General features: G+C 39.9%; 1 protein-coding gene across 3 annotated transcripts in view; it reads left to right on the top strand.

Annotated features, from left to right (window-relative positions):
* Positions 1–12,712, top strand: part of VPS8 (VPS8, CORVET complex subunit) — a 297,839-nt gene that overhangs the window by 251,314 nt on the left and 33,813 nt on the right. For 2 of the 3 annotated variants that reach the window (XM_018047043.1, XM_005675177.3), the window contains one exon: positions 10,843–10,896. The exons of the other annotated variant lie outside the window; for it this stretch is intronic. In XM_018047043.1, coding sequence (XP_017902532.1) covers positions 10,843–10,896 — 54 coding nt within the window. The remainder of the gene's footprint in view (positions 1–10,842; positions 10,897–12,712) is intronic. 3 annotated transcript variants of the gene reach the window in all.

Raw genomic sequence — 12,712 nt, 5'->3', positions numbered from 1 at the left:
GGACCCGGGGTAGCTCCTCTCGGCCACCGCCCCTGACCTCGGATGCTGGGTGTCTCCTCTTGGCCACCACTGACCTCGGACGCGGGGTAGCTCTTCTCGGCCGCAACCCCTGGCCTCGGACGCGGGGTAGCTCCTCTCAGCCACCGACCCTGACCTCAGACTTGGGTAGCTCCTCTCAGCCGTTCCTGCGCTGTCGCAGCCTGGCGCTCTCGGCCGCTGCCCCTGACCTCGGACATGGGGTAACTCCTCTCGGCCGCGCTTCACTTAGTGCGCCGGGTCGCAGCCGCCCGCGCTTAGTGATACTATATGATATTTGTCTGTCTTTGACTTTCTCTGACTTCACTCAGTATTTCGAGGTCCTTCCATGTTGCTTCAGATGACAATGTTTCATTTTTTTTGATGACTGAGTTTTATACACATATACAGACACACCCCACATCTTCTTTATCCATTCATCTGTTGATAGACGTTTAAGTTGCTTCCATGTCTTGGCTACTGTAAATAGTGCTGCTGTTAATGTTGGGGTGCACATACCTTTTTGAATTAAAGTTTTTTCCAGGTATATACCCAAGAGTAGGATTGCTGGATCATATGGTAGTTCTTGTTTTCGTTTTTTTAAGAGACCTCCGTATTGTTTTCCAGAGGGGCACCAATTTTTATTCCTGCCAGTAGTGTAGGAGACTGGACATGGAACAACAGACTGGTTCCAAATAGGAAAAGGAGTACATCAAGGCTGTATATTGTCACCCTGCTTATTTAACTTATATGCAGAGCACATCGTGAGAAACACTGTACTGGAAGAAACACAAGCTGGAATCAAGATTGCCAGGAGAAACACCAATAACCTCAGATATGCAGATGACACCACCCTTATGGCAGAAAGTGAAGAGGAGCTAAAAAGCCTCTTGATGAAAGTGAAAGTGGAGAGTAAAAAAGTTGGCTTAAAGCTCAACATTCAGAAAACAAAGATCATGGCATCTGGTCCCATCACTTCATGGGAAATAGATGAGGAAACAGTGGAAATAGTGTCAGACTTTATTTTTTGGGCTCCAAAATCACTGCAGATGGTGATTGCAGCCATGAAATTAAAAGATGCTTACTCCTTGGAAGAAAAGTTATGACCAACCTAGATACATATTAAAAAGCAGAGACATTACTTTGCCGACTAAGGTCTGTCTAGTCAAGGCTATGGTTTTTCCTGTGGTCATGTATGGAGGTGAGAGTTGGACTGTGATGAAAGCTGAGCACCGAAGAATTGATGCTTTTGAACTGTGGTGTTGGAGAAGACTCTTGAGAGTCCCTTGGACTGCAAGGAGATCCGCCCTGGGATTTCTTTGGAAGGACTGATGCTAAAGCTGAAACTCCAGTACTTTGGCCACCTCATGCGAAGAGTTGACTCACTGGAAAAGACTCTGATGCTGGGAGGGATTGGGGGCAGGAGGAGAAGGGAACGACAGAGGATGAAATGGATGGATGGCATCACTGACTCGATGAATGTGAGTTTGAGTGAACTCCGGGAGTTGGTGATGGACAGGGAGGCCTGGTGTGCTGCGATTCATGGGGTCTCAAAGAGATGGACATGACTGAGCAACTGAACTGAACTGAGTGTAGGAGAGTTCCCTTTTTTCCCATACTCTATCTAGTGTTTATTGTTTGTAGACTTTTTGATTATGATCATTCTGATTGTTGTGAGGTGATATTTCCTTGTGGTTTTGACTTGCATTTCTCTAATAATTAGTTGATGTTGATCTTTTTAAGTGCCTGGCCATCTGAATGTCTTTGGAGAAATGTCTGTTAAGGTCTTCTGCCCATTTTTTGATTATGTTGTTTGGTTTTTTTTTTTATACTGAGTTGTATGAGCTGTTTTTATATTTTAGAAGTTAAGCCCTTGTCAGTTGCATCATTTGCAAATACTCTCAGTCTGTAGGCTGCCTTTTTGTTTTGTTTATAGTTTCCTTTGTTGTGCAAAAGCTTTTAAGTTTAATTAGGTTCCATTTTTGTTTACTTTTGCTTTTATTTCTTCTGTATTGAGAGAGTAAGTAATCTAAGAACATATTGCTGCGATTTATGTCAGAGAATATTTTGCCTATGTTCTGTTCTAGGGGCTTATGGTGTCATGTCTTATATTAATATTTAGGTCTTTAAACCACTTCGAGTTTATTTTTGTATATGATATGAGTGAGTGTTCTAATTTCATTGATTTACATGAGTCTTTCCAGCTTTCCAAATACCACTTGCTAGAGACGGTTTTCTCCATTATGTATTCTTGCCTCCTTTATCGAAGATTAATTGATGGTAAATATGTGGGTTTGTTTCTGTTCCATTGATCTGTACATCTGTTTTTGACTAGCACAGTTTTGATCACTGTAGCTTTGCAGTAAGTTTAGAAATCAAGAAGTGTGAGACCTTCAGCTTTGTTCTTTTTTAATTGATTGTTTTTTGCTACTCAGGGTCCCTTGAGATTGCATATAAATTTTAGGATGGATTTTTCTGTTTCTCAAATTGCCATTGCATTTGAAACTGACCCCAGTGAATCTATAGGATACTTTAGATAGTATGGACATCTTAACAATATTTAGTCTTCTAAACTATGAGCACAGGGTGTCTTTCTATTTGTCTTTAATTTCTTTCAGCAACATTTTGTAGTTTTCAGTATATAAGTCTTTTGCCTCCTTACATTTATTCCTAGGTATTTTATTAATTTTGATGCTATAGTAAATAGAATTGTTTCTTAATTGCCTTTTTGAACTGTTAATTGTTAGTGTATAGGAATACAACTGATTTCCTGTATTTTATATCCTACTACTTTACTTAATTTGTTTATTCTAATAGCTTTTTTGTGGAATCTAAATTTATAACTTTCTACAAATAAGAGCATATCATCTGCCAACAGAGATAGTTTTCCTTGTTTCTTTCCAATTTGAATGCCTTTTATTCTTGCCTAATTTCTCTGGCTAGAACATTTATTGATTTGTGTATGTTAAACCCTCCTTGCATCCCATGAATCCCTCTTAAACTTGATATATGAACTTTATAAGGTGCTGTTGAATTCAGTTTGTATTTTGTTGATGATTCTTTCAACTATATTCATCGGGGATATTGACCTGTAACCTTCCTTCCTTGAAGGTTAGTGCTGATCTCCTAAAATGAGTTCCCTCCTCTTCAGTTTTTTGGGAGAGTTACAGAAGGAGTGGAATTAATTCCTCAAAGACTTGGTGGATTCACCAGTGAAGCTGTCTTGTCCTGGACTTTTCTTTTGGGGGAATTTTTTTTATTACTGATTCAGTTTTCTTACTAATTTTTGGTCTATTCAGATCTTGTTTCTTCATGATTGTGGGTATTTTTAGGATCTAATTTCCTTTTGATTTGTTCTTTGATCAAAGCATTATTTGGAAATTTGTCAGTTCCTAAATATTTGAGAATTTTCCAGAAATCTTTGTGTTACTCATGTCTTATTTCTAGTACAGTCAGAGAACATTCTTTGTATGACTTGAATTGTTTGAAATTAATTGAAAATTGCTATTGTCAGAAAATAATCTGTTGGTAAATGGTCCGTGTATACAGGCTTACGTCATTTTATCATGCTTTCCTTTATTACACTTTGCAGAAACTTCATTTCTTTTTTACAGATTGAAAGTTTATGGCAATTTTGCCTCAAGCAAGTTTATTGGCACCACTTTTCCAAAAGCATTTACTTAGTGTCTCTGTGTCACATTTTGGTGATTCCCAAATATTTTTCATTATTACTGCATGGTGATCTGTGATCAGTGATCTTAGATGTTACTGTTGTAATTGTTTGTGGGGACCACAAACTGCTCTTACTTAAGACGGCAAACTAAATATATGTATGCGTTCTAGCTGCTCCGCCTACTAGCCAATCCCGTTTCTTTCCCTCTCCTTAAGAAAGAAAGGTAATACCAAGTCGTGTCCAACCCCATGGACTGTATAGTGGAATTCTCCAGGCCAGAATACTGGAGTAGGTAGCCTTTCCCATCTCCAAGGGATCTTTCCAAGCCTCCCTGTTCCCTGAGACCATTCATTTTGAAGTTAGGCCCATTTATAACCCTGCAGTGGCCTTTCAGTGTTCAAGTGAAAGGAAAAGTCACATTTCTCTCACTTTAAATCAAAAGCTAGAAATGATTAAGCTTACTGAGGAAGCCTTACCAAAAGCCAAAATGGATCAGAAACTAGGCCTCTTGTGCCAAACAGTTAATCCAAGTTGTGAATGAAAAGTAAAAGTTCTTAAAGGAAATTAACAGTGCTACTTCAGTGAACACACAAATGATAAAGCAAAACAGTCTTATTGCTCATGTGGAGAAAGTTTTAGTAGGCTGGATAGAAGATCAAATCAGCCATAAAATTCACTTAATCCAAAGCAAGGCCCTAATTGTTTTCGATTCTGTGAAGGCTGAAAGAAGGGAGGAAGCTGCTGAAGAAGAGTCTAAAGCTTGCAAAGGTTGGTTCATTAAGTATAAGAAAAGAAGCCATCTTCGTAACATAAGAGTGCAAGGTGAAGCAGAAAGTACTGATGTAGAAGCAACAGCAAGTTATTCAGAAGATCTATCTAAGATGATTAATGAAGGTAGGGACACTAAATGACAGATTTTCGTCATAGATGAAATAGCCTTATATTAAAAGAGGATGCCTTGGCTTCTAGGACTTTTATAGCTTGAGAGGAGAAGTTAGTGCTTGGCTTCAAAACTTCAAAGGACAGATTGACTCTCTTGTTAGTGGCTATTGCAGGTCATGACTTGAAGATGAAGCCAATGCTCATTTACCATGCACAGAATTCTGGGGCCCTTAAGAAATATGCTAACTTTGCTTTGCCTGTGCTCTGTAAATGGAACAAAAAAGTCTGGATGACAGCACATCTGCTTACAACATGGTTTACTAAATATTTTCAGCTTATTGTTGAAACATGCTGCTCAGAAAAAAAGTTTCCTTTGAAAAAAATATTATGGCTCACTGACAATGCTTCTGGTCATGTAAGGACTCTGATGGAGATACACAACAAAATTAATGTTGTTTTCATGCTTGCTAATACAGTGTCCATTCTGTAGCCCATGGATCAAAGAGGAATTTTGACTTTTAAGTTTATTATGTAAGAAGTACATTTTATAAGGCTATAGCTGACATAGATAGTTCACTGATGGATCTGAGCAAAGTCAACTGAAAACCTTCTGGAAAGGGTGCACCATTCTAAATGCCATTAAGATCATTGGTGATTCATGGGAAAGGACAGAATATCAGCATTAACAGGAGTTTGGAAGAAGTTGATTCCAACCCTCGTGGATTACTTAGAGGGGTTCATGGAGGAAGTCACTGCTGATGTGGAAGTGGCAAGAGAATCAGAAGTAAAGCCTGAGGATGTGTGACTGGATTGCTGCAATATCATGATAAAACTTGAACAGATGAGGTGTTTCTTCTTATGAATGAACAAAGAAAGTGTTTTCCTGAGATGGGATCCACTGCTAGTAGAATGCTGTAAGGATTGTTGATATGACAACAAAGGATTTATGTTACATAAACTTAGTTGATAAAGTGGCAACAAGGTTTAAGAGGATTGACTCCATTTTTTAAAGAAGTTCTGTTGTGGGTAGAATACTGTCAGACAGCTTTGCATGCTACAGAGACATCATTCGTGAAAGGAAGAGTCAATAGATGTGGCACACTTAATTGTTGTCTTATTGTGAGAAATTGCCACAGCCACCCCAGCCTCCAGAAACCACCACCCTGATGAATCAGCAGCCATCAACATAGAGGCAAGACCCTCCATCAGCAAAGAAATTATTACTCACTGAAGGCTCAGATTATAGTTAGCATTTTTTAAGCAAGAATATATTTTTCAATTAAAATATGTACATTGTTTCTTTAGATATAATGCTCCTTAATAGACTAGTGTAAACAACTTTTATATGCAACAGGAAACGAGAGAGTTGTGTGACTTGCTTTATCACAACTTTTGCTATAATGCAATGGCCTGAAACTGAATTCATAATATCTCTGAGGTATGTCTCTACTGTACCTGAAAAAGATTATGTATGTATTCTGCCTTTGTTGGGTTCTGTCAATGTACATTTTCTATATCTTTCCTTTTTATTTTTTAAAATTGACATATAATCGACATTTAATATTGTGTAGTTTGAGCGTACCATGTGTTGCTTTGATACATTTGTGTATTACAATATGATTACCCCAGTAGCCTTTGTTGTCCAGTCGCTCGGTTGTGTCTGACTCTTTGCAACCCCATGGACTGCAGCATGCCAGGCTTCCCTGTCTGTCATCATCTCTGAGAGCTAGCTCAGGCTCATGTCCATTGAGACGGTGACGCCATCCAACCATCTCGTCCTCTGTCATCCGATTCTCCTCCTCCTTTCAATCTTTCCCAGCATCAGGGTCTTTTCTAATGAGTCAGCTCTTCGCATCAGGTGGCCAAAGTATTGGAGCTTCAGTATCAGTCCTTCCAATGAATACTCAGGATTGATCTCCTTTAGGATGGGCTGGTTGGATCTCCTTGCAGTCCAAGCGACTCTCAAGAGTCTTCTCCAACACCACAGTTCAATAGCATCAATTCTTCGGCATTTAGCCTTCTTTATGGTCCAACACTCACCTCAATAAATAACTACTGGAAAAACCATAGTTTTGACTAGATGGACATATCAGCTAGTCAAAACTATCATTTTTAATATGCTGTCTAGGTTGGTCATAGAGCAAGTGTCTTTTAATTTCATGGCTGCAGTCACCATCTGCAGTGATTTTGGAGAAAGAAAATAAAATCTGTCACTGTTTCCATTGTTTCCCCATCTGTTTGCCATGAAGTGATAGGGCCAGAGACCATGATCTTAGTATTTTAAATGTTGAGTTTTAAACCAGCTTTTTCACTCTCCTCTTTCACCTTCATCAAGAGGCTCTTTAGTTCCTCTTCATTTTCTGCCATAAGGGTGGTGTCATCTGCATATCTGAGGTTACTGATATTTCTCATGGCAGTCTTGATTCCAGCTTGTGCTTCATCCAGCCCAGCATTTCACATGATGTACTCTGCATATAAGTTAAACATTCAGGGTGACAATATACAGCCTTGACTTCTCCTTTCTCAGTTTTGAACCAGACTATTGTTCCATGTCTGGTTCTAACTGTTGCTTCTTGATCTGTATATACAGGTTTCTCAGGAGGCGTGTAAGGTGGTCTGGTATTCACATCTCTTGAAGAATTTTCCACAGTTTGTTGTGATCCACACAATCAAAGGCTTTGGTGTAGTCAATGAAGCAGAAGTAGATGTTTTTCTGGACTTCTCTATGCTTTTTCTATGATCCAGTGGATGTTTGCAATTTGATCTCTGGTTCCTCTGCCTTTTCTAAATCCAGCTTGAACATCTGAAAGTTCACGGTTCACGTATTGCTGAAGCCTGGCTTGGAGAATTTTGAGCATTACTTTGCCTGCATGTGAGATGAGTGCAGTAGTTTGAGCATTCTTTGGCATTGCCTTTCTTCAAGATTGGAATGAAAACTGACCTTTTCCAGTCCTGTGGCCACGGCTGAGTTTTCCAAATTTGCTGGCATATTGAGTACAGCACTTTCACAGCAGCGTATTTTAGAATTTGAAATAGCACAACTGGAATTCCATCATCTCCACTAGCTTTGTTCATAGTGATGCTTCCTAAGGCCCACTTGACTTCGCATTCCAGGATGTCTGGCTCTCACCTGAGTGATCACACCAACGTGGTTATCTGGGTCATTAAGACGTTTTTGGTATAATTCTTCTGTGAATTCTTGCCACCTCTTCTTAATATCTTCTGCTTCTGTTAGGTCCATACCATTTCTGTCCTTTATATTGTCCATCTTTGCATGAAATGTTCCCTTGGTATCTCTAATTTTCTTGAAGAGATCTCTAGTCTTTCCCATTCTGTTGGTTTCCTCTCTTTCTTTGCCTTGTTCACTTAGGAAGGCTTTCTTATCTCTCCTTGCTGTTGTTTGGAATTCTGCATTCAGATAGGTATATCTTTCCTTTTCTCCTTTGCCTTTCACTTCTCTTCTTTTCTCAGCTATTTGTAAGGCCTCTTCAGACAGCCATTTTGCCTTTTTGCATTTCTTTTTCTTGGGGATGGTTTTGATCACCACCTCCTGCACCATGTTATGAACCTCTGCCCATAGTCCTTCAGGCAGTCTGTCTGTCAGATCTAATCCCTTGAATCTATTTCTCACTTCCACTGTGTAATCATAAGGGATTTGATTTAGGTCATACCTGAATGGCCTAATGGTTTTCCCTGCTTTCTTCAATATAAGTCTGAATTTGGCAACAAGGAGTTCATGATCTGAGCTGCAGTCAGCTCCCAGTCTTTTTTTTGCTGACTGTATAGAGTCACTCCATCTTTGGCTGCAAAGAATGTAATCAGTCTGATTTCGGTATTGACCATCTGGTGATGTCCATGTGTAGAGTCATCTCTTGTATTGGTGGAAGAGGGTGTTTGTTAAGACCAGTGCAGTCTCTTGACAAAACTCTGTTAGCCTTTGCCCTGCTTCATTCTGTACTCCAAGGCCAAACTTGCCTGTTACTCCAGGTATCTCTTGACTTCCTACTTTTGCATTCCAGTCCCCTGTGATGAAGGACACTTTTTTTTTTTTTTTAGTGTTCCTTCTAGAAAGTCTTGTAGGTCTTCATGAAAGTGTTGGGACATAGATTTGGATTATTGTGATATTGAATGGTTTGCCTTGGAAACAAACAGATCATTCTGTCGTTTTTGAAACTGAACCCAAGTACTGCATTTCAGACTCTCTTGTTGACTGTGAAGGCTATTCCGTTTCTTCTAAGGGATTCTTGCCCGCAGTAGTAGATATAACGGTCATCTGAATTAAATTCACCCATCCATCCATTTTAGTTCACTGATTCCTAAAATGTCGATGTTCACTCTTGCCATCTCCTGTTTGACCACTTCCAATTTACCTTGATCTATGGACCTAACATTCCAGGTTCCTATGCAGTATTGTTCTTTACACATTGGACTTTCACCACCAGCCACATCCACAACTGGGCATTGTTTCCACTTTGGCTCAGCCTCTTCATTCCTCTGGAGCTATTTCTCCACTCTTCTCCAGTAGCATATTGGGCACCTCTTGACCTGGGGAGTTCCTCTTTCAGTATCATATCTTTTTGCCTTTTCATACCAATAGCCTTAGCAAACACCTTTATCATGTCAATAATTACCGTTTCTTTTTTGTGTTGAGAACAGTAATGATCTAGTCTCTTAGCAACTTTGAAATGTACTGTATTGTTGACTGTGATCACTGTGCTATGCCTTAGATCTTCAGAACTTATTTCTCTACTAGTTACAAGGTTATCCTCTTGAACAACATCCCTCCCACTACCCCTAACCTCCCAGCCCCTAGTAACCACCATTCTACTTTTTGTTTTTACAAGTCCAGCTTTTCTAAATTCCACTTGCAAGTGATTTCATACAACATTTGTCCTTTGTCTGACTTTTCTCTTTGTATAATGCCCTCTGGGTCGATCCTTATTGTTGCACATGGTAAGATTTCCTTCTTTTATGGCTGAGTAATATTTCATTGTGTGTGTGTGAGGATGTGAGAGAGAGATATATATGTGTGTATGTGTATATACATATATATCTTCTTTATCCATTCATCTACTGATAGATGCTTGAGTTGCTCCCATATCTTGGCTGTTGTAAATAATGGTATGCTGAACATGAGTGAGCAGGTATCTCTTCAAGATGTTAATTTCAGTTCCTTCTGATATATACCCAGCAGTGAGATTGCTGGATGATATGATAGTTCAGTTTTTAAAGTTTTGAGGAACTGCCATACTGTTTTCCATAACAGCTGTACTAATCTACATTCCTGCCAACAATGTGTAAGGGCTCCCTTTCTCCACATCCTCGCCAGCATTGGTCATACCTTGTCTTTTTTTCATGAAAGCCATCCTAACTGGTGTGAGGTGATACATCACTGTAGTTTTGCTTTGCATTTCCCTCATAAGTGATGCCGAGCACTTTTTCATGTATCTATTGTTCTTTGGTATGTCTTCTTTGGGAAAATGTTCGGATCCTTTGCCCATTTTTTAAATTGGGTATATCTTCATATTTGTTCTCTCATTTCTTGAGGGAAATATGGAAACCTCTGGCTGTAAGGTCTATTTCTCCTGGCAGTTCTATCACTTTTTAACTTACGTATTTTAAGTTGTTAGATGTGTAGATGTTTAGGATTGTTATGTCCTCCTGATGAATTGATTTCTTTATCATTATGAAATAATATATCCCTGACTACTTTGGATCATGTCAGTTGTCCACAAAGATAGTTAAAATTAATATTGTCCCCAAAGATCTCTTAGGTTCCTTACCATTTGGCTAAAACCAATTTGGACCATCTGTAATACTTTTCATAGCTTAATCACATTTTTATCTTGGCTAACCACTGTGTTTTTCAGCTCAGAAACTTCAAAGGGATTTTTTTTAATATACATATATTCATTGGTTCCCTTAAAATGTCTGTATTATCTCAGTTATACCACTTCCGGGGCTTTCTAGGTAGCACTAGTGGTAAAGAATCCACCTGCCAACGCAGGAGACACAAGAGACTCGGGTTTGATCCCTGGGTCAGGAAGATCCCCTGAAGAAGGAAATGGTACCTCACTCCAGAATTCTTGCCTGAAAAATTCCGTAGGCAGAGGAGCTTGGCAGGCTACAGTTCATGGGTCCTCAAAGAATTGGACCTGACTGAGCACGCGCACACACTACTATGCCACTTCTAGTTGAGTTATTTGAGGGTGGGTCAAACAAAACTAAACTGTAAATAAGATATCAAAAGGTTTGCCTTTTTTTCCCCCTAGGTAAAAATGTCCCCATCCTGTCATCTGTCCAAAGGGGATCCTGCTATTAAAAAGGTGAGTGAGTTTTAATGGAAGAAAGCCAACTTCCTCCTTCTGTGTGTATGTTCTCCTCTATTGAACAGTGTTCTCACAATGAGTGATTTTTAATCATCTTAATGCTGTCAGAGGTTCTTTCTGATTGGATGCCTTAAATAGGTGTCACCAGAGCTCTTTGACTGTTTCAGAGAAGCCAGTTGGGGGGTTGAGTCTAGCATCAGTGTCCTGGCAACTAGGGACTTTCATTGTTCTAGAATTCCTGTGTGTGTACTATGTGCTGAGTTGCTTCAGTTGTGTCTGACCCTTCACAACCCTATGGACTGTAGCCTGCCAAGCAGCTCTGTCCATGGGATTCTCCAGGCAAGAATATTGGAGCAGGTTGTCATGCCCTCCTCCAGGAGATCTTCCTGACCCAAGGATGGAACCCATGTCTCTTATGTCTTGTGCATTGGCTGGAAGGTTCTTTCCTACTAGCGCCAGATGGGCATCCTGGTATCAGTGAGTGATAGCAGATGAAAGATATTCTAAGGATGAAAGGTATACAGTTTTCCTTAACAATGTACCATCCCTCCAGGTGGCTGTTCCTAGAACAAACTAGTCTGAGGTATTAACATTTCAGCAGGTTTCAGCTAAGTAAGTCCTCATAAATACTCATGAGATAGAACTTCTATCTGTGCTATTTCACCCCGAGACTGTAAACCAAGTAATTCTCAGATGATGCCAAGAGAACCACTAAAATCCTTTTCTTTATCCAGCTGTAACAGTACAGTGGAAACACAGCCAACAGATTGGCGTTTTTGCTATGCTCTCTTTTTCTGTTTGTATTTCTCTGTGTCCTGGTTGAAGGTTTGCTTTCCTTGTCCCCCACCTTTTTAAAACAATTTCACAGCATCCATGTCGGCAAAGGCTTGTATAATAGAACAAAAATAACAACTTGCTGGCCCTGTTGACTTAACAGCAGGTTCTAGCTTCAAAGCATTGTGCCAAAAACAGGTCCCTTTTCTCTGCCTTCAGAATCCTCCAAGACTGCTTCAAAGGAAGAAAAAAAAAGAATAGAAGCAAAATATGTTATCTGAAAAGCCCTAGAACATGTCGCACATGAAGACCTCTTTCACTCTTGTCAGGCAGCAAGTGCAGGCAAGGTGGTGGTGCTGATTGCTGCCGCTCAAAACCGTCACACTGTAACATGAGGAGCTGGAAAGGGCATCAGCCACTTAATCCCACTCAGTAAACAAAGGAGGAAACTGGACTCTAGAGGGAAATTTTTTTGCCTCTCTCAAATGTTACATGGAACACGCTTCTAACACAATGGTTAAAAACCCATGCTTTGGGTTCAGCCAGACTTGGATTCAAAGATCGACTCTTCCAGTTCTTTATCTGAATAACCTCAAGTCAGCCTCCCTGTTTCCTTCTCTGTAAAAGGATAATGCTACCTCTCAGAATTTAAAGAGTAAATGAGAAATGATTTAAGTGCCTACTAGTGTGCCTGACACATATTAAATACTCAGTAAATTATAACTGGCATTAAAACACAAGTCTCCCCCAACTCCTAGTCTAATGTTGGACTAATCCTTTCACCTTGTTATGCTACTGATAGTATTGTCCGTTCAGCAGATATTTCTTTGTACCAGATAATGAGCAAAGAAGCAGACTACAGAGATGAGAAATAACATCCGCGTTCTCAAGGACCTCAGCCTTTGGTGGGGAAGGCAGACAGGTGCCCTGACAGTGACCTTGCACCTTGACGCATGCCATGCAGGATGATGGGGTGCTGCAAGAATGCGGGGGAGAAGCCCTGTTTTGAAATTACCAACCTCATCTAGTACAACTCTTA

This window comes from Capra hircus, chromosome 1 (assembly GCF_001704415.2).
Source record: "Capra hircus breed San Clemente chromosome 1, ASM170441v1, whole genome shotgun sequence".
In the NCBI taxonomy this organism is placed as follows: domain Eukaryota; kingdom Metazoa; phylum Chordata; class Mammalia; order Artiodactyla; family Bovidae; genus Capra; species Capra hircus.
The sequence above is the reverse complement of the archived record's forward strand: the minus strand, read 5'-3'. Positions and strand labels throughout refer to the sequence as shown.